At 50.8% G+C, this 26,215-nt stretch overlaps 1 protein-coding gene across 4 annotated transcripts in view; it reads right to left on the bottom strand.

Moving 5' to 3' along the window:
* CYFIP2 (cytoplasmic FMR1 interacting protein 2) overlaps nt 1-14,588 on the bottom strand; it is a gene marked incomplete at both ends in the record, with an annotated part of 39,361 nt that extends 24,773 nt beyond the window's left edge. The window contains 12 exons of one of the 4 annotated variants that reach the window (XM_082291724.1): nt 118-243; nt 584-703; nt 1,549-1,666; nt 4,497-4,588; nt 7,497-7,601; nt 8,944-9,072; nt 9,704-9,800; nt 10,112-10,293; nt 10,979-11,080; nt 12,211-12,288; nt 12,368-12,457; nt 14,472-14,588. In XM_082291724.1, coding sequence (XP_082147850.1) covers nt 118-243; nt 584-703; nt 1,549-1,666; nt 4,497-4,588; nt 7,497-7,601; nt 8,944-9,072; nt 9,704-9,800; nt 10,112-10,293; nt 10,979-11,080; nt 12,211-12,288; nt 12,368-12,457; nt 14,472-14,588 — 1,356 coding nt within the window. The remainder of the gene's footprint in view (nt 1-117; nt 244-583; nt 704-1,548; nt 1,667-4,496; nt 4,589-7,496; nt 7,602-8,943; nt 9,073-9,703; nt 9,801-10,111; nt 10,294-10,978; nt 11,081-12,210; nt 12,289-12,367; nt 12,458-14,471) is intronic. The other 3 variants (XM_082291726.1, XM_082291725.1, XM_082291727.1) reach the window with 3 other exon arrangements.
* Nucleotides 14,589-26,215: the final 11,627 nt, after the last annotated feature.

The raw sequence follows: 26,215 nt of genomic DNA on the forward strand, positions 1-26,215 counted from the left end.
TAGGTCACAAGGATGAGGAACCAGTGGGATGCCCTTCCATCCTCTTCCCCTGGCCTGAGGAACATGGACAGGAAACCAGCATGGACTGGCTCTGACTCTTGTGCAGGTGGCACCTACTTCCACAAAGGCAAACTTCTCCTCACTGGTGTAGTTGTACCGGGTGGCTCTCTCATACTCTTCAGCTGTTCCTGGGCAATCCTTGTTACAGAATTTATCTGTGGGATGCACCAGCTTCCAAGAGTACTAGAAGATGGAAAGAGACAATGTCAACATTTCAATGAGCAAGAAGACAGGCTAGAAAGACTGAACAAGGTCATATGCCAGGAAAACATTCCCTAGACATCACTATAGGTTGACATTCCTGGCTTTATTATCACTTAGTGAATACTGGTTTTCTTTATTTGGGAGGCTGCTAGTCATACCAGGCTTTTGACATCCACACACTTGTGCTGAGATGTGGTCAAAACTTTACAAATTAAGAATTTCCATCATTGTCTGAATTATAGTTTTAGTTGCTCCAGACCCAGACTCATCCCAAACTGCTTTCAGTGATGCAGGGATGCACTCCCAGGGATGCACTCACCACTTCCATGACGTGGGCACTCCACTTGGACAGCAGCTGCAGCCCCCGTAAAGCCAGGTCAAAGAGCTCCCTGTACTCCTCATCCGACTTCTGGCTGTCCAGACCTGAGCCAGTGACCACCTGCAAGACACCACATCATGTCAGGGCTACAATCAACAACTTGCTGCAGGGACTTCACTCAGTCAACAGATTCCTCTCCCAAATCCCACCTGAAATGAATTCCTGACCTTTTGACCAAGCTAGAATTGAGTAAAGCATACACTGTCCCTCAGGAAAAGGCAAGGCTCTTTTTACACAGGCAGGCAAATTATTTCCTACCAAAAAATGAGTCTTGACCTGTCATCTCAGAGCAAATAACTGACTGTTTTTATTCTACTTTCCTATTCATTTTTGATGGTCTAATACTATTGAAATCCTTGAGAGTCCTTTACTGATTAGAAGTTCAAATAAGCTCTTGCAAATGCCAGAAAAGAAGCGCCTGAGAATGCTACGATTTGTTAAACTGACACTGATGAATGAGGATCACACATGCGCAGAAACCAGTCCCAATGCCATCAGAGAGGGCACTGGCATTCAGTAATAAGAACAGAGATGCCTTCATGAACTCTCCTCAAAGCCCTGACTGATAGGCCTGTGTAATTGAAAAGCCCTGTTTGCAAGTCATTGGTGTTCTGACATTTGGCTGGTAACAAACATTTAGTTGCCAGTTTTTTTCTGCTTATTTTAACGAAGCTGTGGTCAAGGAACAGAAGCTGTTGCAGTAGATCTCCTGGTGCACATGATTTTGTACCTGCAGGAGCCTTACATAACTTGGTTTTTTATTGCTGCAGCAAGAGTGGTTTGTTCCACCCATGTCCTTCAGCACTCCTCACTACATCTGTGGCAGGCCATGGTCCTGCCACACGGTTCTCCCCCATGCTTGTCCATCTCAGGAGCCTGCTTGCAGGGAGTGCAGCTGTACCCACCTCGCTGTTGCTGTAGCGGGCGAGCTCCGAGATGAAGCGGATGTGGTCGTCTCGGATCTGCACCATCTGCTCACAGATGTTGTACTGGGGGCTGATGCTGCTCTGAGTGCATGTCCACCTGGGCAAAAGAGCAACGGTGTCAAGGACAGGACACAGCTTCCACTCAGAGACCCCAGGGACAGCTGCTCTCCTCATTTGAACGTGCTCCAGGCATGCCACCCTCAGGGCAAATGTCAGCTGTGTCATCTCTCTGGTGTGTGGGGTCTTCCAGAGGTGGTCTCACACAGCCTGATGGGGACACTTGCCTCACCTTTCAGCCTGAATGTGTCGGCTCCATCCACCCTGAAGGCTGCTCTTCATGTGGGCTCACCTACCCCAAGGGCAGAGATGGCTGTCTCCCAGGCCACCAAGGGACAAGCTTTTAGGGAAGGATGAACTTCAAAGACCTGCATCGTTTGCATCCTTTTGGCTAAGCCTAAGGATAATCATCCCCTTAGAGGTCTTCCCTCCAGATCTGGGTCGTGCTGCCTTCTCCTGCAATGAAAAACTGCACAGAAACAGCCCTCCCATTGTTTTTGGTTCTGGCTCATGCTACCAGCTCAGTGAACAACCCTGAGTACAAATGATGAGCAGAATATGATTAACTGAGCTAGATTTTCATTTGCATTGATCCATATGTACCACATGACAGAGTAATGTCATCCTAAAAAAAGGCAGCACTCCCCTTCCAAAGGCACAGTTGTATGAAGGAATGGGACAAATCAGGTCTATTTAACTTAATATCTCATTTTTACCCTGTAATGTATTAGCCCCAGATACAGAACCAGAATGGCTCCACCCAAACGTTTTGTGCCAGCAAACATCTGTCAGTGAGATTCTCATGTCTTAGTCTGTCATCACAATGTAAAAGATTATACTTTTTTTTCCCCTAAGTAACTGTCCATCTTTTGATAGTCATGCTCTCCACTTTAGACTGGCCATACAAAAGAAAGGTGAGACACCTGCCCCTGACATGGACATAGACATACAGACATATCCCTACACTTAACTGCAGTTTTTGTGGTGGTAGGTCCTGGAAATGCTGGGCCACGCCATTCCTTGTGAAATCCATCCTCCCCCAGTCCCACTGTTCGGCTCTTACCCGCTTCCATGCGCTCCCCACCGGACAATCGGCAGGTCAGCAGGAATGGCCAGGGCTGCCCCAGCCCTCCCTGCCACACACAACCTACTCCACAGTGCAGAAACAAAGCGCCATGCAGGAAAAACACCAATTAATTCCACTTGCACGGAGACAAGGAGGGAGAGAAAGTGACAAAAACAGTATTAGTAAGAAATGGGGATTACATGGAACCACCTTGGCAGAGTTAGAGCTGGGAGTCCCATGCAATCTGCTGGGAAAGCAAGTGAGTGAGGAAGAAACACTGGTTAGTACGGTACGGCACACAGACCTGGTGAGACGGATTTCAAGACAGACATTAAAATTGTGCACAGGTAAAACAGCCCATGAGCTACCTTGGTTTTGAGATGAGAAAATGAGGAATGCTGCTGCCACGTTTTGTTGAAATGTGCTTTCTGAATGATTTGGGATTAAAAGGTGCAAATCTTCAGACAGTTCTACTCTTTCAAATCAAGTTTTCAAAAATACCGTTTAAATTTAAATGATGCGGAATCATATTTTTTTCTCTTCTTTTTTCTTCCCCCTCAATTTTAATTGAAAACTTTTTGCTCAGGAAGCTTTGCCACATTGTTTTCAAATCTCTCCTGAACAATTAGCGGGCACTTTTCAACCAGTTTTTGGGAGGGCAGGGGCGGAGGGCTGCTCCTGGCAGGCAGAGAAGCTGGACCCTCTGGGGTGGAAGGGGACAAGTGAACAGAAGCGATGACACTGCAGGTTAGTTCCTGTCCTGCTGAAGAGCCAGCCTGGCCTGGCTGCTCCTCACAGACACCAGAGAAACCTGATTTCCACCCAGTACAGTCCCACAGGGGGAAGGCCACTGCCTGGTGAAAGCCTGGCTGCCACTGGCCACTGCAGCCAGACACAGCTCAGACAGGCTTTGCTCACGTGTGGTTGCAAACTTTATTCCAAGGATATCCAAACCCAACACCGATTCTTCTGGCACTGACTGAGCGTGACGCAAAGCTACGAACACAAGTGGGGCCTCTCACGTGCCTGCTGTGACTGGGACAACGTCTGTGGATTCATCTGATGGCAGCAGCAAACTGCCACCAGCCCAGGCTGCTCCTGAGCTCCCCACTTCTGCTCTTCTCTCACAATAGCCACAATCACAGAATCATTAAGGTTGGAAAAGACCTCTAAGATCATGGAGTCCAACCTCTGACTGATCACTACCCTGTCAACTAAACCAGAGCACTGAGTGCCACATCTAGTCGTTAGCGCCACAGTCAGCCGTTTGCAGTTCATTAATTTCCAGAGCATCTGAGCCTCTGGTTCAATCCTCATTCCTGCTGTCCTTCTTCAGGAACCCTGCCTGAGCTAGAGGAGACACCCTGGCTACTGCAGAGATCCACTGCTGTGTTCATGCTCTGGAGGATTTTGTCCTTGGGGTGCAAACTGTGGATTAAAATCTCCCCAGAGCAGGGACACGCTGCTCACACTCACACAGCTCGCAAGCACTCGGCGCTGCCCCAATCCATGCACCAGCCACCTTTCCTTCCTCCCACCTCGCTGCCAGCCCCCTCCCAGCCCTGCCTGCTCCCAGGGGATGGTTACACGGAGCTTGGGAGCTGGCTGCACCCCCAGGGCCGGGGAGGACATCTTCCCATGCAGGGACAGGGAGGTACACACGGGCACACAGAGCTGGCACGCCGGACTCACGCCTCACGGGGACACACACACGTGCACAGGCCTCGCACACGCCACGGGGCTGCAGCTCCCACGGCCCTCAGGACACACACAGAAGCCAAGAGACATTACGGCAGGCACTCACTTGGATTTGTTCTCCTCATAGTGAGCACTGGTCTTAATGTATCTGGCCAGTTCTATCTGCATATCGCCGAATAAAGGAACCACCTGCAGCTGCTGGAAAAGAAAACAAAAGATGGTTGAAACATGGCAGAGAGAGAGAGAGAGAGAAAGAGAGAGAGAAATAGAGAGAGAGAGAGAGAGAGAGAGAGAGTGCCTGGCCCCAGCGCAACACAAGGGACTGCAAAAAGGCATCCTGCACCTCTGAAGCTTTGGGAAACGTCAGGCTGTTTGAAACAAAGTGCAAACCTGGACCCAGGGTCATTTCACACCTAGGAAGTGACAGAAAGTGATCACAAAGCTTTCTGCAGGAGGAAATCACCCCCTGTGAGTGCTCTGGAGCCCTGGGCTCGCTGATACCAGGCTGGTTATGGCCAGAATGGTTCAGTGCTGTAACCAGCCAGAGGAAAGGCTCTTTTTACAACAAAAAGAGAAGTGTATTCCTGAGCAGGCCTTACTGTCTCCCAGCCTAATCCTCCAAAAGAACAGAGGGATGAAAAGCCAGCATGTTGATATTCTGGACACCCAGGAAGGTGTCAGCTTTCCCCAGGGATTCAGCATCATGGTTGTTTGTGATGTGTCTTAGAACTCTCCATAAAGAGGAAGACACAGGCAATGTAATAGGGCTCTGCTTGCCCTTTACATCTCAGGAGGTTTTGGATGGGAAATAAATTCCAAGTGCTCTGAAGATACCTCAAGCTCAGACAGGTCCCTCCTTCACTAAACTTCCACCTGCAAACAACACCCAACCAAGGGCTACTGACAGCTCATCAGTAAAATATGAAGATTCAACTTCACCCAGCTACAAAAGCCTTGCTCCAAAATTCAGGGAAGATGATGGCAAATTCCCTGTCCTATTATCACACACTTCTCAAGCTGAGTTGTGCACAGGATGTGTAATGCTGTCATCAGGAATTCCCACTGGCACTTCCATAAAAGGTTTAAATGAAGGGGTAGTTCATTTTCACTACTCAAATTCCTGGGCAATCCACTAGAAATTTAATCAGAAGGCAATAAGCAGATGTAGTAAAGGAGTAGTTGGTCTTTCCTTATTGAGATCTGATAGTTTGGAGTGGTACTTAACTGATTAAGTGAGACCATGGCAGATGCTGGAGAAGTGCAAATGGAAATAAAGCTGGAAAGGAGAAAGTTATTCCATGCAATGGAAGGTATTTTACCTCATTCTCTGATGGCCCACAGCACTTGGAAATGAACAGCAAATCTGTCTGAATGCACCAAGATGACCAAACTCTACAGATTATACTGAAGGCCTGATTTAGAGATTTAGTTGAATTAGCAAAGCTGAATCATGGGAAACCCAGAAGACTCTGAAGAATGACATGATAAATCACCTTTGCAGAGCAGTCTCCCCAGTGATGGGAGAGTTTTCAAACACCTCATCATTGGCCTATCCATAAGATTATGGTGTCTGTGGCCCCCTGCTCTCGGGGCTGTCTCCAGGAAATGGTGCAAATTTGGGTAAATAAGTCCCCACTGCTCAGCAGAGGATGCAGCAGCTGGCACACCCACCTTCCATGAAACCTGGGCTCACCTATTCCCTCCCCTGCACAAACCCAGCACATCACCCATAAACCAAACCTCGTGGCAATAAGCAGGGAGACACCCTCTACCCAACACCACAACCAACCTCTGCTTCCAGGCTCCTCACCCCACCTCTGTGTGAAGCATCAGGGAGAATCCACTGTGCTGCAAGAATGATGGGGAAGGAGCCCTGTGTGCCCTCCCAAATCATCACCTTCTCATTTTCCCTGATGTGGAGCAAATGCTGGTAACAGAAACCAATCTTTTCATCTCTGGAGAAAGATTAATAAAGGACTCAGGAAGGACTGCTCAAGCTCAGTAGGTCTCAAAGAAAACTAATCGCTCCATCTGGAAAATTCTTCTGCTGTCCTCTTGCTATGCTATTATTCTTTGCTGCCAACACATTTGTCTTCTGCCAGATCCCACCATGCCTCCTACAGCTGACCTGCTCCAAACCCAAAATGCCTCCTTGACCCAGTCTGTGCCCAGAAGCAGTGGAAAGGAGGCACTGCCTTCCCTGAGGTGCTGTGTGGGCTCTCAGCCCTCCTCTCCACCAAGGTTATCCCAAACCTTTCTTGTGCTGAGTGGTCCCAGGGCAATGCAGCCTGGCCTCCAGCTGTGGATCAGACCCTGGCCAGATGTGCTTCAGTAGAGGGAGGTTGTGCAGCTGCTTCCCACCCTGCCACTGGAAGCATCCAGGTTTCATGGGCCTTTCCCCAAAATCCACATCTCAGACAAGACAAAAACGGTTCATCAAACCAAAGAGTGACCCTTTGAAGATCTCCCTGAGTACCTCCAAGTCCCATCTGACACAAACTCTCCCACAGCTTGTTCTGTGCTACAGGGAGAACAGTTTATAGACGAAATAAAACTGCCAGATCACACACTGGCTCGCCAGCTGTGTCCTGTGTCCCTCAGCTCAGCAGCTTGCAGAGGGCAAGAGAAGCAGAACCATCACCTACACAGACCTCAGCAAACCAACCAGGTTTGCTGGTGGTCTGAAACCACAGAGACTGCAAACCTGCCTCCGGAATGTGTAAAAGAGAAGCAGTCAGTCTGGCACAACCTTCCCTCATCCATGAAACAGCCTCCCCATCCTCTGCCCCTTGGCAGGAAGCAGCCAGAGCTGCAGCTCCCACTGGCTGCCCAGCTCCAGTGCCATGGGAGCAGAGCCAGTCCCAGCACTGCTCCCCATCCACAGCCCTGCTGGCACTGAGGGCTGGCATCATTCACCTCACCCGTGCTGCAGCTCTGTGCCAGCGCCTGGTCACAGCAATTCCATTCCTCAGTCTTTGGCCCAGGGTTTTTTGGATCTGGAAATGATTCCTGTGGTTTGTTTGTTGCTAGCAGCACGTGCAATGGTACAGGTCACTAATCCACTGGTCTGCAGTAAATATCAGCCTCACCCAGACAGGTCACTGACCTTGAAGAATTTGTCTATTTTGCTAAGGTTGATTCTCTTCTTGGCATCCAACTTGTAAATGTTGCTGACATTCCCATCCATGAGATACAGGCCAAACCCCATCACCTGGAGAAGATGGAAAGGGAAGGTTTCATTAGTGTGAAGTCAGCAGCACGAGTCAAAGACAGTTCTCCATCACTCAGCATGAGGAAAGACCATTTCAGGTTCCTGTTGCCACCTGACACCCATGAGGAAATGTTAAACATGTGCCTGTGTCTGCCAGGATGCTCATGCTAGGCAGAGGACACACGATGGACTGCGTCCACTGTCTGTGCAAAAACACAGGATGCTTCCTTTGCTTATTTGTTCCTCCTCTCTCCACATAACAATAACCCAAAAGCCTTCTCCACCCGAAGGCAAAAGTTTACTCCTGGAGAAGAATTTGAAATATTCTCCTGGATTGATTTCCCCACCCCCTGAATTCAGTACAAATCATTAGAGAGAGACAAGCTACCCACATTACCCTTCAAAGAACCTGAGCTGACTCACACCACTGTAATGAAGTTTTTATGGTAATAGTGACTGCAATCATTGCCAATAACTGACTGACAGCAAGGACAAATACACCAAACAAACAGATATTTTAGCATGTTCATCTCGAGGACTCTTTCCAGTCAGAAAAACAAACCTGGGAGCATCTGCCTTCTGCAGGGAACTATTGCTAGGAATGGGCATCAAGAAGAAAATTCTGGGTTACAAAGTTGGTGGTGATTTTACAATGTCCTCTGCAGTTACACAAGTCAAGCCCATGATCCTGAACTTCCATGCACAACAGAAAAACCCGTTTGAGCCTTGGAGGATGTAGGGCACCCACCAGTGATCTCATCCACCACGGGCTTAGTCCCAGGCAGGCAGAGTTGCTGGCAGCACTGGGAAAGATTGTGGGGAAACAGAGAGATGGAGATGAGGAAGAGGAAAGGGAGAGAGGAAAGAAGATTTTTATATGGGAATAAGGGAGAAGGCCAGAAAGGACAGCAGAGAAATGGTGGGAGAAGGTCCAAGTTAGGGCAGGCACAGAGGCAGCTCATGGCACTGCCTGGCAAAGCTGCCCTGTCAGAGCACTGGGGTGGAACATCCCCGACTCAGGGCCATGTCCAGCCTGTTCAGCTACAGAAAGAGGTCAGTGGGAGGACTGAGGTACCACAGCAGAGGACACAAAGCACCAGGGATCAGAAAGGGAACAGGAAAAGGAGGAAGCAAAGCAGCTTTGCTGCTACCCACAGAGCACTCACAGCAACTCGTGTGAGCAGAGGACACTGGCTCTGCAGAGAAAAGATGCGTGTAAACCCAAAGGAGTAAAAAATAAGGAAATTGAAGAGAAATGTTGTCCTAGGAGTGAATTTCATTTTACTAAAGCGACAGTGAAACCATGCAAGCACCCAGCCCCACAAGCATGGCCCAACCTCACCTTTAAGAGCATGTGCTTCTCACTGGGGGTGAGATACATCTTGTTTTCATAGTAATCCACACAGATGTTGACAATATCAGCCAGCAACTCCTCGTACCCAGGGATAACCTCTAGTTGTTGGTGCAGACACTGAAACACAACAGAAGCCACATTATCCATATGGGCAGAGGAACAGCAGAAAACAGGGAGGAAACATTTGAAGGAGTAAGAGAAGAACAGTAAGAGGTTCCTTCAAACCTCATTTGTGTGCTTTTTTTAGTTTACCAGCAGAAGACTCAGCTCATGGCACCATCTGGAAGAAACAACCTTCGTCTGCAGGACAACTCCCTTTCAGGCTGTTTTCAGTCCTTTTTCTGTCCTTTTCACAACACCCAAATATCAGACAAAGAGACGTCTTGGTGCAATATTTTAACTAGGTAGCAGAAGCTATGGAGCCTGTGGAGTGTGGAAGGCCACAGGGGCTGAGCTGCAGCCCCATGCAGCTTCAGGGGATGGAGTTCTGGCAGAACCTCCCCCTCCCAGAGCTCTTCTTACATCTTTTGGACTTGGATCTTTGTCTTGACATAGAGACCTTCAAAGCCACCCAGATGACACAAGACATTGCTAGAATTACACAGCCTGACCAAAGGACCACCAGAGTCAGTGGCAAAGACCCAACAGCTGCTGCCACAGGCTGGTCTGAAGTGCTGTCAGCCTTAGCAAGGTCACTGCTTCTCTCTGCTGATGGAAAGGTTCAGTGGCTCAGAGAAAAGGGACCTGCCTGAGTGATGCGGTTGTGGTTTGCCAGGAACATGGAGAGGTTCTGGGACTCCTGGATGGACTGGGGGTCTGCCATCTTCCGCAGGAACTGGGCAGCTCTGGAAGGGACAAATCCAACATCACCAAGGGTCACTCAGCCAGTGTGAGACTGTCACCACCCACCTTCCCTGTCTGACCTGCAGCTGCAATGCCCCAGACTCAGACCCTTCTACGTAACAACTCTATTTCCAATAGGGAACTGAGACACAACACGGCTCAGAGATTTGCCTTAACTCACAAAGAGAGCCTGGGACAGCACAGAAACCCCATCTCCAGCCTCCTGATGTCCCCCTGCCCTAATGTTGGGCAGACCAGGAGCTCCCTTGCAGACCAGTCCTGTCCCCATTCCCGCCTCTTCATCCCCTCTCACCTTTTGTAAGCAGAATGATCATTTTTGACGCTGCACTTCATGTTCTTCAGCTCATCCAGGACGGCAAACATGTTGATGAACTTGCCCAGAGTGAGGAGATAGGCCTCAGACACGAAGTCCTTCCTCCTCTCAGCGTGGCACAGGCGCTTCACCTCGCTGCAGAACCGCTCGATGGCCTTGCGCTGCAGGGCAGGGGCACAGGGTCATGCACCCCCATGGGAACCCCCTCCACCCACCACCTTTAGAAAATGTGGGTTTGGGCTGGGAATGAAGGATCCAAGGTCCCTCTTGGCTGTCACATGAAACAGAAGTTATAAATCACTGCTGACAAACACCCTCAGCACCTGAGGGGAGAAGGGCGCTTGAACACTCCCCAACTGCACCTGCCCCGACCGTGGGGTGTTCTGCCACATCAGGCTGCATCTTTTAGGTGGGACTTAAAGACCTCACAGGATATAAAACCTAAAAATGTTTGTGAAACTCAGATGCAGCTGGTTATAACGCAGGCGGTGATGGGGGGCCCACAGCAGCTCTGTGGTTGCCACATGGCAATGGATAATCAGCTCTTCACATCAGCCAACATCTCCGAAAAACAGGAGCCTGTGACATCCTTAGCTCCAAAGAGTGGTGGCTCTGGGTCTCCATGAACTTGAAGGGCTGAGGTGTGCTCTTTCCCAACTTGTATACAAGATTTTGGGGCCGAGCAAGGGACACACAGATTTTCCTTCACATGGGTCTCAGGTTTCTGCTCAGGTGGCTACAAGGCTACTGGGGGCTGTCCTGGCAGGCAAGGATAGCACAGTCCTGCTTAGGATGTTAACACCAAAGTAAGTAAGATTATTTTTGCCTCTCTCCTTGACCACTTACCTGAAAATACATGAACTTCATAAGCTTGGTGACTTCTGGCTCCAGGACTTCCACTGTTTTCTCATAAATCTCCACTCGGTTTGGCTGTTCGTTACATTTCACCTGCATTGCAAAGAAAATCATCCACATCAGCATCAGCTTCTAACCCAGCTGTGGGTCACTGTGGCACCATCTTCTTGTTTCAAAGGAGTCCTGTCCCCACCCGAGGACAACAGAGGCACCTGAGGAGGAGCTGGTTCTCAAACCAACAGGTGAAAGCAAAAGGGGCTATTTCAGATCTGAAATTGTCTCCATGCATTCTGAAAAGGCACAATCCTGACTCTGAGGGACAGAAGTCTCCTAATGCGTTTGGCACAGAACCCAAGCAATATGGAGTCTGGACTTGCTGCACGACGTGGGAATGTTGTGGCATGAAATTATCTGAGACTTTGTGTTGCAAGACACACAAGGCACCAGGTTCCAGCTCTGCTGCAGCCTCGCTGGGATTATTTTGGTTCTGTTGAGGATCCATTAAAAATCACTGGGCTTGTCTGTGGCTGACAGCAATGAACTGAGTCACTGTCGCTGGAATCCTGGGAAGCTAAATTTAAGGACTTACTCAGTTGTCATCCATCTCACTTCCAGAACAGTTACTTGGAGTCATTATCAAACTTACAGGGAAAACACCAGCTGCCCAGGGCATCCTGCTGTCCTCCTCTGGTTTTGTCTGCAGCTGTTGCTCCCACAAAGCCGTGATGGGGCTGACAGCTCTGGTGCACGTTCGGTAACCCAGCAGCTGATTCTCAGGGCACAGGGGGACATGTCAGCCAGCCTGACATGGGGGATGATGCCAAAGTAGCCTTGCCCTCTCTGCAGTGGGCAATCTAATGTCCCTGCCCTGGTGATCCACACTGCAGTCAGGCAGTACCACAGAATCACAGAATATTCTGAGCTGGAAGGGACCCACACAGATCATCAAACTCCTGGCCCTGCCCAGGACAGCCCTGAGAATCCCACCAGGCATCGACGGCCATGAGGATGCAGTCAGGGTAGGGAGGAGAGGTGCACATTCAGGTGTAGGCTCTGGTCTTCACCTGTGAAGCCACAGCCTCTGATGTAGCAGGGAGCTGCACCTGACCAAGCCGGGAGATTGGGGGGCTGAGCACAGGACCCCCCTGGCCACATCCACGTGGCCCATGGCAAAGCACAGGGGTCACTGCAAGAGCAGCCCTGCCTGGGAAGGGCTTGAGTACCTGAGGGATGGCTCGTGAGCAGCTCCTCCACGTGTAGAGCATCACAGCGTACTCATGGCCTTCCTCCAGCATCTCATTCTGAAAGACAGAGGGGTGTTGCTGGCACAGGGCAGGCACTGGAGGCTCAGCACCCTGGGGACAGCGCCAGGGGACTCACCATGCTGGAGTGCACCGTGGCCTGCTCGATGTACCTGGCAATGCCCGTCACAAAGGCGTTCCTGTCTTCAAAGTTTGTGTCAAAATTAGCCTGTGGGCAAAACAGAGAGATGGGGATTAAAACACAGCTGGTTGTTTGCTCACCGGGTACAGCCTAACATGGGATGTGTTGGCAAAAAGCAGAATTAGTAGGGCTCCTGGAGCATGGGAGGAACCTGTGAACTATTTGAGGTGCTGCACCTCTAGGTCTGAAGTAGTTTCACACATACGCACCCTGAGATGCTTTGGAATCACACATGTTCATCCTGCAGGGAATACGTGTGGAAATATGGCAGTCAACACTGACAAATCCTTGTAAAATGAAGCCAAACTTTGCTGCAGCCACACCAGAGAGAAAAGCTACAGCAATTATTCTAAGGATTTTAGCTTGGTTACTCAAAGACAGATGCAGCCCTATGAATTTCTGTTTGAGCCCTGGCTGCTGGGGGAAGACCACATCCTGTCAGCAGGAAGTGCGAAGGATAAACACAGAGAAAGGGCAGGGAATGAGTTGTCTGGAAAACATAAATATGAAAGTCAGCCCTCATCCAGGTGCTATTATCAGTGCTACTGCTGCTCTTGCAAGCACAAACAGTTGTTGGGACAAACACTTGTCCTGGAAGCTGTGATACAGCTTTGGGCTGGGACAGGGGAGCAAGAAACTGCAGAGGCAAGTGGGGGATGGAAAAGCAGCTCCCCTGGCTCTCTGGAGTGCCCTTCACATGCTCTGCACTCAGTAATTTCCTCTGCCAAGGCTGGCTGATGGTATCTGCTGCAGGGCAGGGCAGACAGAGGTTCCAAGCACCCAGGGCTGCTCCTTGTGATGACAGCAGCATTGCAGCGACCACACTCACCTCAATACCTCATTTCCTGAGTAGGAAAGCTGGGAGCACAGACCTGTGGCCACAGGGCTACTCTTCTCAGTGCCTCCAGGACATCACATGTGACCAGTGTGACAACACAAGCTGAGACTGAAAGTGTATTTCTCAATAGCAGGGGAGAGGGCTACACACAAATTGAGTATGATGAGGAAACAAGCTGGGCCAACACCTCCAGATCCAGCTTAGAGGAGGTTTTTAGGCCCAGCTGTGTGCACACACTCATGGCCCTGAAAGGAGGCTGTGCCATAAGGCCGGAGGACCCTGAGACCCTCATGAGACACAAGCCAGCAAAGGCTCAAACTTTATTGAAAGAAGAGATAAGCAAATAATTACATGAAGATTTTTCACGGAGAGCTGAAATTTGAACAGCCCAGAATGACCTTTGGGTCTGATAACCCGTAGAGATACCAAGGCTCTGGAATGAGCCTGGGGTCTGACCTGCTGAAAGAGATACTGTAATTCCAGAGCCCTGCATACAAGGCACAACAATCACAGTGCTGGTGTATTTATACACTGCCACGGGTGAGCCAGGAACTCAGGAGCGGCAGGATGGAGAAAGGAACCCCCTGTTATATTTAACCCTGGGTGTGTGCTATAGGGCAGGGTGTGGTGGCCAAGCAGCCGAGGCATCCCACTGTGGAACCAAAAGCAGGAGCCAAGCCGTGCCCTGGGCCCCTGCCAAGCTTTGCTTGGTCCGTGCAGCTGCAGCTAAATCTGAGTTGTTCAGGGCAGAGAAGTGGTTCTAGCAGCTGCCCTCCCTCGCATGCCAGCAGTTCCAGCTGTGCTAGAGGCACAGGCCAGCCAAAGTCAGGCAGGACTTTGAGCCTGCCCTGCTCAGTTCAATGCACGCACGATCATGAAAAGGAAGCACAGAAATATGTGCACAAATAAACATCACTGAGAACTTTCTGCTGCTATCACAAATCTTATCTCCTGCTTCCTACCCATTCATGCACTCTGGTCTTAATTTTTGCTCGGCCTTAAAAGTCTCTTTCACCAGTATCTGGTGCCTTCCTTTTAAAGTCCTTGGGAAGAGATTTGTGGCTAGATCTGTTCTGAGCACTTCCTTCAATACACTGAACCCCGGATGTTTTCGGCTGGCTCTCACAGCACCGTGTGGCTCTGTGCTTTGCATGAGCCACTGGAACAACCCTCCCTACCCTTTGCCTCGGGGAGCTGAAGTACCTGGTACATGATGGAGGAGGGAGGAGGTTCGATGCATGGCTGCTGGTCTGGCAGGGGCAGCTCCTCCAGCAGGTCCACGTTGGACAAGGCATCCTCGAGCGTGACGTGAGTTGTCATGGCTGCAGATGTTCAGTTCCTGTGCTAAACCCAAAGGAAAAGAGAGGGTGATAGACAGACAAGACAACCAGCCAGCAGGCACGAGACTGAGTGGGAAAAGACAAAACCAGAGCCATGACTGGCTGGCATTGCAGGGGACAAAAACCCAGTTTATCTATTTTCCTTTTCTTGTGCATTAAACCTACGTCTCTCTCTCCTTCTGCAATTCAACAGCAGAGCAGGAATGCAGAATAAGAGAAACGCAACTACCCACCCAGGCACTTCTCTCTTAACTCTATGCAAAACTCTCTCAGACAGAACAGCTGGGTGCTGCAGAGCAGCTTTAGCAGCCCCGGGTGAAAGCATGTGCTCTGAAATGCAAAGTGGTGCTATCAAGAATATCTCCTGAAGCAGCATGATTAGAGAAGTATGAGGGATGCTGACACTCACATGCTCTCCTTCTCACACACATGAACAGTGCTGGAAACTGTAAGCAACCAACTGCATTAATTCCCAGAGGTGAACTGGAAAGGCTCGAGTGCTGTGCAGGCGAAGTTGTGGCACTGCAAGCAGCAAAAACGAAGTTGCTGTTCAATTTCCCTACTTTTACCACTGACGTGGCCTCCCCTGCCCAGTCCCAGCTCACCCTGGAGCTGCCAACTGTGCCAGCTGCACACAAAATAAAATCAAAGGGAAACATTTCTGAAAGCTCCCTGGCACTTTCCCCAGGCAGGCGCCCAGTGGGAACCACAGGACAAACCTGTGTCCCCATCTCCCCTGCCACTCACCTTGGCTGTGAGTGCACAGGCACGGGGGGACAGTGCTGTCACCCAGGCTGAGCCCTTGTGTAACCACAGCCACAGGGCTTCCCCAGTTAATGCCTAATCCTGTGCAATAGCTGCAGCTGACCTAGAGCCTGTGTCTCCCAGAAAAACACCCTGCTGCACTTAGACATTTGCAGAGAGAGAATTCTTTAAATATTGACACACCATTCAATTAGAAAATCACCCCCCCAGTGCTGCTTGGCTCACTCAGAGCCTGTCTAGTTTGAAATGTGAGCCTTTGAGTTTCATCGCTCTGATCTGCAGGACAGTAGAGCTCCCTAAATCAAAGTTCCCATCCAGATACTCACACATTTCAATAAAACACCCTGCAAGCCAGCGAAGCTCTTTGCCTGCCTCATTACAGAGCATGCTTTCCAATCCTTTAATCATCTCTTTGGCTTTTCTCTAAGCTTTTGCAACTTTTTTGCCAGACATGGTAGCAGGCAGGATACAAGGCAGTGTCTGCACAAGCACCAAATACAGCAGCAGCATAAACCTCCCTCCTTGAGCACAACCACAGCAGTTCCTTTGGTCACAACAGCATCTCTATAGGACCCCATACTCAGCTAATTATCTGCTACTAATCCCTCAGGTTCTTGTTTTTTACCTCAGTCGAGTCACTGCTTCCAAGAAAATAAGCTTGCTTTCCATTTCCAGCACCGGGAGCACGAAGGATAATGGCTTTGGGACATCCATGGATAGACACACAGGCACCCAGCAAGGGCCACAGCTAAGGGGGATGCACAGTGTGCAGTCCTGGGTTGGCTTCACCTTGGGCGATGAGAGGGAAGGAGTCTGCAGCTGTGCCCCATCATCACAGGCTGCAGGAATACCTATGAGCCTGACAAAACCCATTCCACCTCCACAATTGCCTCCCCAAGGCACCAGGCAGCTGAGAAACAGGTTTGGTTGTACCTGCAGCCGAAGCATCATTAAATGAGTGCCTGGAAAAAACCTAAAATCTCAAGCAGCTTTTCCCCTCCACTCTCAAATATCTGTTTCCTTCTTCACCCTTCTTCAGTAAAATGGTTTCCTGTTACAAACTGCAGCAACTGTCAAACCCAGACATTACACATCTGCAGCTTCCTCCCTGCCTGCCTGGGCTCCCTGGGCTGCTCTGCTTGCCCAGCCCCACAGATGGACACAGAACTCCACCACCATCCTCCAGCCCCCCAGGACTCACCACTGGCATCCCAGAACAACACTCTGTCTACTCACTCAGGCTTCATTATGTACTTCAGGCTCGAGAAGGCAAAACTTTCCATCCATGGCTTTGAGGGCTGTGGCTGTTTATTTGGGCTCACTCCCCATGTTTCTGTTAAGTCAAATTCTAAGGCCATTTGTGCAAGGAGTTGGTAGTTTGCTGTAACCAAAGGCACTCCCCCAACAACCCTGTGACACCCAAAGAGCTCATCGGAGTGTCAACTCAAGGGGCAAAATTATTGCTGCTGTTTGGGCCACCCCAGGAGACAGAGTCCCAAATACAGCATCAGGGCTCTGCTGTGCCAGGCAGTGCACACACCTGCGAGGCTTAGGCAGTCCCTGCCCTAAAAATCTTGCATTCAGAGGCAGAGAGGCAGCATGTAGAAATATGTGAAAAGAAAGAATCAAGTAACTGCATGAGAGGTGCAACTGGCTGCCAGCCCACCCTATGCTTTGCCATGGCTGAGCACTGCAAGGATCCAGATGCAGCTGGAAAAACTACAGACTTCAGGTTTAACACACAAGTTTTTACTCTACCTCTTATCACCCAGTTTCTACTCTACCCTTTCTTAAGACCAACCAGGAACCCAACAGCAGCTACAGGGAACAGCGTGGTCAGCCAGGACTTCCCCTGGACCTTGTGTCCTCAGCACGTTGCCACAGACAGCAGCCTCACAGAGTGTGTGACAGAGGGGCCACAGGGCCAGCAGCCCTGGATCATCACCCCAGATCATCCAGAGAGGAGCAGCCTCGAGTGATCTGACATCTGCCAGTGCCATGGCCCCTGGCCTGCCCCTTGGGGTGGTTGTAGGGCTGGCAGGGGCCCTGCCCTTGGGTGGGGTCCCCTGACAATGGTGAGCATCCAGCAGTTAGAGGGGCTGTGACTTAGACACAGGCTCGGGAAGGCTCTGAAGGCATCAGTGATTGCTCTGCCCAGTCCCTGGGGCACTGCACTGTGTCTCCCCACCACAGGGGCTGCCTGGGAGAGCTGGCAGGTGAAGCCCTACTCCCCCAGACCCATGCTGCCCTCCCTCACCTTCCTGCAAAAAGGTTCTTACACAGACATGCTGGGGCTGTCCTGTAAATCCAGCTTCATCCCCTCTGTCCAGCAACAAGGGGGGCAGCTGTGAGGTAATTCGGCAGCTGCCAAGCAGCTCCAGCTCAGGAAAGCTGAGGATCCCTTGGGACACTCATCAAAAAGCCTCCACTGCCATCCACCACCTGTGTTTTGGGGTAGGCTGGCCGTGCTGGGAAGAGGAGGCTCAGCCCATGGTGGCGGTCTGGTGACAGCGACATGTGGCCGTGGGGCTGGGCTCCACGCAGGGAGCAGCACAGCAGCCTGCCCAGGAACGGGGCTTTTCTCTGTCCTAGCACAGGCACAGTGGGGCGAGGCTTCCCCTGCATATCCTCCTCTCTGGACTCACAGGCTGCCAGGAGCCACCTCCATATCCTGCTCCTGGTCAGAGAAGCCAAAGTTCCTCCGGTCCTACATGTTTTGTACGAACTGAAGGTGAGCCTGGCAGAAACCAACCCCACCCCAGTGAAACCCGAGGCAGGGATGCTGCCACCGGGCTGATTATCCCTTCTGCTCATGAGCATCGGTGCTAATGGGTGCAGTGTTGCCCACACTTTCTGCTAATTTGCTACAGAAACTTCCTGTCCCCTTTCCCACACCTCAGTTGCAAACCCTCTGGCCATCTCATGCACCTTCTAAAGCCAAATCATCACACAGAGGACCTGGGGCTTCAGACACTGCAGGGAGCTAGCCAGGCAGGGCCCCACCACCCCGAGATGGAAAGGAAGAGTTCCCAACATAGTGACTTTTGTGGCAGCAGCCTGCGGACCAGATTTCACAGACAGCATAGGAAGGCTCTGAGGAGTGAGGATGGACATCCCAGATGCCTAACCTTGTAGGGCATGTCCTACCTTCCCCACCAAAATGCTTGCCCAGAAGTATTGGTGGAGTATCATTCACTTTGAAGGGAGAAGCACAAAGGCAACTTTACTGTTCAAGCAGCTTGGGGAAATAAAGACTTTTAAAAGCAGGGCCATAAGGAATATGTTACATGCACGTGTGCTCAGCTCCCAAGCTGCACAGCTCGGAGCTCTGGGGAAGTGGCAGGGGCTGTTTCAGATTTTCAGCTTGCCTGCTCCTCCAGCAGACGCTCACACTGGTGCTGCAGTAGGTACCAAGAACAGGAAAGGAGGCAAGAAAAAATGGGAATTGCCCAGACAGAGTCCAAGCCTTGTGAGCCTGGGGTGAGATGAGCAGCAAAAACTTTTGCTAGGGAGGTGGCAGTGTAGAGAAGGAGGACAAACCTGCTGACCCCCTGAGGATCTGAGATTCTTCTCCAGCTCTGATTCCCAGCCCCTGGGTAACCTGGGAAAGTCACTGAATTTAGTTTTTACCCCTGTGATAATGCTTCTCTCTCTTTCTCCAAAAATAGCATCTAACCAGTGGGCAGGCACTATCCTGGCCCAACAAGTACACAGCAGAGTGAAGTGTCAGTTGCATAAAAGCAGAGTGTTTCTGGTACCCACTGCCTGACAGCAACAGGAGGATAAAGGAGCCTGGCCACCAACATATATTTAGTAAAAAATGCCTTCATAGTGTAAAAGTTTAGTTTGACTCCTGCCTAAAATGCACTGAAGAATTACTTTTAACTGCAACCACCACCACAGTCAGGAGGTTCTTTGCAGAGTGAGTGAGGATGGGCTTCTGCCCTACACAGACGCAGATGTTAATAACCATGAAATTACCCTTCCCATTAAAAAAGGAAGCCAAACTGCACGACTCCTGAAGCTGTTTTTCTCCATCTCCACTCTACATTTTCTGCCATCCCATTAGGGCTGAGTTCCAAGCATTTGCACCGTACTTGTCTCTCAGCAACACAACCATTCTAGTATTTATTTCTTTTAGAATAACTAAATCTTTTTTTTTTTTTTTTTCTGGTGCCAAAGAAAGCGGGTCAAGGAAGGAGACAGGTATATGAAACTACATTTTCAATGGAGTTGAGAAATTTAGAGCAAGTTTACAAGCAACCCACTGTTGAGAGTTAAAGCACTTCTTGGGAAACCAAATTACAGAGGCCAGCATTGTTAATAGCTGACTAATTATCGATCTTCCAAACCCAACCTTCCCATTTTTCATGCAAAGACGATAACTGTTTGTTAATAAAATTGAATTCAGCAAAAATGAATTCAGCATACCCTGCTTTGCTCAAGAGACTGGTCAGAAAATGGAAGATTTTTCCATATTCCTCAGGCTTCATTAATAACAATTAACTGTACAAAGAAATGGAGAAAAGAATTTTCCTTTGCAGGGAATTAGCACAGAATTACATGGCTGTGACACCAGAACACTGGGCTAGTCACCCATCTCTGTGACTAACCCCAGACAACTGTCATCGTGCAAAACATGAGGGTGATTTTTCTTTCGGTATCTCAGGGCAGGAGGGTGCAGAGGCTTTAGCGACTCCGCCTAATTCTTTGAGACCTTTGTGATCCAAAGCCCCCGGGCAGGAACCCCCCGTGGGAAGCGGCAGATGGCAAAGGGGGTCACGCTCTGCTGCTGGCAGTGTCCCCTGACAGCACACAAACCCTGCACCCTGCCCCCTTCTCCAAAACAGCCCTGGGCACGCAGCGAGCGTGGACGGTGTGCTTCTTCTTCTCCTCCTCCTCGTTCCTTCCCGGTCCTTCCAACCCACGGAAATTTCCTGCGGAATCCATCCACTGCCTCCCTCCCCCTCCGCGCGGTGGGATGCGGCTGGCACGCGGCATTCCCAGCGGCATCGGGGGCAAAGTTGAGCACAAAGGAGCGCCACGCACGGGGACCGGCGCCTCGGGGCGGGGGAGGTTCCGCCGGCTCCGACCCACGCCACAGCCCGAACCTGCGGCCGCCGCTCCAGCCCATCATACCCAGCGCTGCCTCTGACTCCGTCGCTGCCTCCATCCCCCTCACCGCCGTGGAACACCATATTTCCACGCCACGGGTGCTCCGGGAGCCGGCCGGAGCCCCCGCCAGGGCCGCCCCCCGCCGCTCCTCCATCATCAGCATCCCCTCCGCGCCCCGTTCTCCAGCACCGCCGCCACCCCGGCTCGGGCTTGCGCTGCCGCGGCGGGGCCTGCAGCGCCCGCGGGCCCGGGGCTCGGCCCCTTCCCCCGTGCTGGGGGCGCGGAGTCGGGATGCGGGGCGGGGGGAGGACGAGGGGGATTTGCGCTATTTTTTCCCCGGCGCTGTGCGGCGGCTGCGGGCAGGCTGAGCCGCAGGTAGCTCGGGGGATTGTGGGATACAGCCCGCACATCCCGGCCCGCCGGGCCGCCCTCCGCCCCGGCACCTGCCCCGCTCAGCCCGCCCGGCGCTCCGGGGAGATGGGGCTCGGCGGCGGGCACAGCCCGCAGGAGGGAAGGAAGGAGGGGATGGAGCCGCGCAGCCCCCGCGCAGCCCCCGCGCAGCCCCGCGCCCACCCCCGCCCGCTCACCTGCGCTCCGCGGGTGCGATGCTCGGCGCCGCGGGATGCTCCGCGGGATGCTCCGCGCCGCCCGCACAAAGAGCAGGAAATGGCTGCAGCAAGTGCACTTCCGCGGCTCTCCGCCGGCCCCTCCGCGCGGCGCGGCGGCGGGGGGAGCCCCGGCCCCCGCCGCGGGAAGGGGCTGGAGCGGCGCGGGCGGCTCCTCCCCCAGCGGCGCGGGGGATGCGCGGCGGGGCCGGGGCTGCTCCCGCAGCTCGGGGGGCCGGGGGCCGCAGCTCTGCCCCCGCTCGGGGCCGGGGGCCGCAGCTCTGCCCCCGCTCGGGGCCGGGGGCCGCAGCTCTGCCCCCGCTCGGGGCCGGGGGCCGCTTTCCCCCCGCGGCGGGGAGCTCCGGGCTGGCGGCAGCGCGGCGCCGGCGGCTCCCGGCGGGGTGGGGAAGGCCGCCGGCACCCCCCGGGCACGGAGGGGAGAGAGCCGGGGGCGGCTGCAGCAGCCCCGCGGAAGCCTGATGCTGGCAGAGTGGGTTTGGGTCCCTGAGAAGGCAGGACCGGCTGGGATTCTCCATCTCGCTGCTGCTGGGCTCGCTGGGTCGCGGGTGTTCAGCCCCTTGGCCCCTCGGAGGAGCATTGTTAGGCGTCACCTACCATCTTAACAATCGCCCTGGTGGCAGAATTCATACACGTATAGAAAGCATACAGAGCCTTGGATGACTGAGCATGTTGGGCATCAAAACCAGAAGGCAGCACCTTTGCTCAGAGCTCCAATCCTCTTCTGAGTCAGCACCGCATCCAAAAGGTCTTCCTTTTGGCATTTTTGGCATCTGTTTTTCTTTCAGGGACGTTTCCAGTCCTTCTGCTCGTACTTCTGTTTAAAGCTCTTACACAGCTCTTCAGATGTACTGTGAAATCCAAACTCACAGCTTTCAGAGGGACATTGCCTCCTGGTGACTGATGTAAACCCTGTATGGAGCTGTCATGTTTGTTGAAAGACACTGGTAAATACCCAAGGATTGACGAAAGTCTAGACACAGGTCTAGATGTATTTCCTTGGTGGCCCTGGCAGTGTCCCTTTCCTGACCATGAGCTTATGCCAACACCAGGTTGCTCCCTGGCATCTCCTGGATTAGAGTGACTCCTCCAGTTCTTTAGTGACTTCTGCTGTTGTCCATTAAAGTGTGGGGCTGAGTTTGCTCCCTGTGGGTGTCTGTTGGCTCTGCAGGGAAGCTTGCACATCAGGTTCCCACTGCAGTTCCGCTGTTGTAATTGGAATGGATGCCATGGGCTCAAGTCACGGGTCTGCAAACTAGAAAAGGAGCAGAACAGTTTTAGGAACTAGGTTTCTTTTAAAGGACAGGACCATGCCTGAAAAAATGTATCAGTAAATCTCTGGGCGTAGACCCCTTTCCCTGGATAGCATTTCTTCTTTGGGGGTTGGACTAGGTGACCTTTAAAGGTCACTTCCAACGTAAACTATTCTGTGATTCTGTAATATCTATGACTCTTACCTCACCTTTGACTGGAATACTTTGTATGTAGCCATCATTCCTCTTTTTGCTATTTAATACTCATCAGAAAAATTCAGTAAATGAGCATTGTTACTGCAGACACTAAGGATTTAACAGCTAATATCGTTCTGAGGCCATGGGTGAAACAAGGTTAGTTCAAGAAAACTGGCAGCAAAGACTGCTGTGGCAATTTTTTTATTTTTTGCACAGTTGAATCTGGTCCCATTATCAGCCAGGCTCAGGGTGATGGGAATGCCATGAATATTATGATACTATTTTAATTTTCTGCTCCATGTTGTCTGAGCTGGTAGAAGGATAGAATGAGCTTCCCTGCATTTGTCCTGCAGATCTCTCTGCAGGCTGGGGAGAATGTCAGTGAAGGGCAGCCCCCCATGCAGCTACAGCAGCAGTGTGTGCATCAGTGTGTGGAGGGGAGAGACAACGTGATGGTGGGGTGAGCTGAACACAAGAATACACATGAGTTTGTGGTGGCTGCCAAGTGAGCTTTAGCAGAGCCATTCACCTGAATCCTGCTGTGCTGACAAGCATTCAGAGAGGTACAATGCCAAACATCTCATTCACTAAAAAGTATTTCAGGTAATTCTAGATTTTTTTCAGGCCTGATTTTAAGGTAACTGTGCACTGGAACAACATCCACTTCCCCAGGGGGACTGACCCATGCCCAGAAAAGAGCTTTTCATGGCTAACATTGCCGTACTCCAGACCCTGGTCTCCACTGAGAAGCATCAGCTGCTCTTTCTAGATGAGGTTGCTGCTTGACTGCCTTTTGCTAGCAGGGGCTGCAGCCTGGCCGTGCCTGTGCCTGGCCATCGCAGCAGCAGCTTGGGGACACGCTGGGACACAGCTCTGGGCCTGGGCTCCAGCCAAGTGTGCAGAGCCGTGCACCCACCTCGGATAACCAGCGGGGAAAAGGAGGGACAAGCACAACCTCCCACCCTGGTGAGACACAGCCAAGCAAAGGGGCAGCAGCTTAAACCTTCAGCACGTTGGAAATGCTTTCTAAGGAGGCAGGGAAGGGGTATTCAGAGAAAGGTTACTCACTCTGCAGTGGGAGACGGAAATTCTCACCTCTGCTTTGTGGGGAACGTATCTGTTCAAGCCACAGGAAGGGCACCCACCTAAACTTGCCTTAGACACTGCTGTGGTGGGAGAATACTCTGTTAGAGTGCACTGATACCATGCAGTTATCCCACTCTGGCACTGCCCTTTTGAGTGAACTGCCCTGTAAATTATCATGGGGAAACACCCTTGGGGAGCACTCAAATATTAACACCCCCAATTTTATGAAGATTCAGAGAATTTAAAGCCACCATAATGGATATTTAGATCTAAAAATCTGGTGTCTATGTAATAAATTACTCGATTTGCAGAGATTCTGAATGCTTCCTACCCCCATAAACCCAGCACATAATGTAAGCCCAGAACACAACCAAAGTTCTGGGGAACAGAGATATTTCAGAAAGCCAGAAGATGCCTGCTTGCATCTTGGTGGAGGAGATTTGGAGGAAGAGCAAGTTGTATAAGTGCATGAGGATGGTTTTTTGCAGTTTTGCTACATATAATGAAAGTCACAGTTGGGACTCAGCAATTTTATTGTTTGTAAAAGTCTGTATTGTGTGCATAGAAAGACTGCAATAAAACTGAAAAGAAACCATTACAATAATGTTTTGTGCAACCCACTCTAGCTAATAAATATTACACTTATCCAAATATAAATATAACCCAGAAATGTCACCTAGCAGAGCAATATTGCTGCTCCTTAATAGCAATGTCCTCATGCTCAGCAGACCCCTGGTTCCTTCAAGGATGGTGGGGCCAATGAGCCAGAAGTTGAACTTTGTGAGCCTGCAGCACCCCTGTCACAGTGTGGGAAGATGTATGAGGCAGGAACTGATACCTTGCCCATATCCATATGCCTGAAAAGATATTTTAGCTCCTAAAAGCTACCCCAGAACAAGGAGTCTGAAAAATACCAAAAATTAAGCCTCCATCTATGAAGAAATAGTTTGACACAGGATATGTGAGATCATGGGATTACATTATTTCCTTGTTCCATTTTTGTTGGCAAACATATTTGAACCTGACTTCTGTAATGACAGGAGGTTGATGCTGAAAGTTTGCACTTCAGAGTTTTTGTAAGGTGCTGTTGTGTAAGGTTTCCTTGTGTTCTCACCTGCCCAAACAGAGAAGCATCAAAAATACACATTGCATATCTGCACATATAATCTGTGAGCCCTCCTGACTTCCCTAGTGATTGTTAATGCTTAGCAAAAATTCCTGATCTTATTTACAAATTCTGCAGGACACCAACACCCACACATTTGGGTTTGAAGTCAGTTATGACAAAACAATGTCTCTGTCTTGCAGTGAAACTGCAGATTTCAATTGAAATACCAGGAGATGGATTTTGTTTATACCTTCTGCTGTCACCACGTGATGTGGAACTCCTTGAGGAGGAAGAACCCAGGCATTCCATTCACACTGGACTTTTTTTTTTTTGGTCAGTCTCTTTGTTCACAGAAGAGATGGAAAAGTCTTTACTTGTGATGATTCAGTTACTTTTTAAAGTATGAGAAAATTCTTCTCATGATCACTGGTGCACTGAGCACATACTCTGCATGTTTTCTCCTCATGGCTCCCTCCTGAGCCCTCTGGCCCCTTCCTTCCAAACACACCAGGAGCAGATTCCTGTACCTTTCACAGGTAATCAGATCCTGGGACTCTGTCTTGTCCTGGGCTGGGAACACATAACACTCTGCACTGCTCAGTCCTCCATACTTTGTTCAAAGAAATTGGGTGGAGGTCACACATTAATCTTCTGATGTAGAAAGACTGAAGAAAAAAATCAATATAAACATTCAGCTTTGACTTCCCCCCTCCAAGAATGTCTTCGTTTGCATCAGAGTCCCATTTTCCCACTCACTGTACAATGCAATTTGAGAGAATTTCAAGACTCTTCAGCACATTGCTTTTTCTCTTCCTCCCTTAGAGACTCCCAGTACACACAGACACCTCTTCCATTTACCAGGCATCCAAATCCTGTTCCTATTATGCCACAGCTGCAGGGAAAATCATGCAAAGGGAAAACAAAAGCACCTTGAAATACCAGCATCAGAAATGCAGTCGCTGGATCCAGCCTGCTTCGGTGTCTCCTAGGCTTATTCCTGTTCAGAGCTTTCAGGTCCAGCCCACTCTGAATTAGAGAGCCAGGGAAATGTCTAAACATTCCTCCTCAGTTAAAGACAGCTTTTTATTTTTTCCCCTTCAGGGAAGGCCTTCATTTGGGGGTTCCCAGAAATGTTGGATCTCTTAATTTTGAGGCTGTCTTTTCAGGAGAAACACCTTTGCTGGACTGTGTGGTTCAGGACTCCATGCTCAATAGTAATTTCTGGTTTCAAGATGCAAACCACACTCTTGGCCAAACCAAACCTTGTGTCTGTCTAGGTTCTGGAAGACCTGGGGATATCTTGTCTGTCTGGAAGTACCAGCCTCTGTCCTCTCCTTCTCCCCAGGCATACGGCAAGTGTTTATGGTGAGAGGATTCCTGTTAATGCTTTGTGTGGGGAAAATCCAGCCTTTGCTCTTCTCAGGACTCTCTCAGCTGTGCTGAGCACATGGTGTCACAA

This window comes from Coloeus monedula (assembly GCF_965178545.1).
Source record: "Coloeus monedula genome assembly, chromosome: 15".
NCBI classification, from domain to species: Eukaryota; Metazoa; Chordata; class Aves; order Passeriformes; family Corvidae; genus Coloeus; species Coloeus monedula.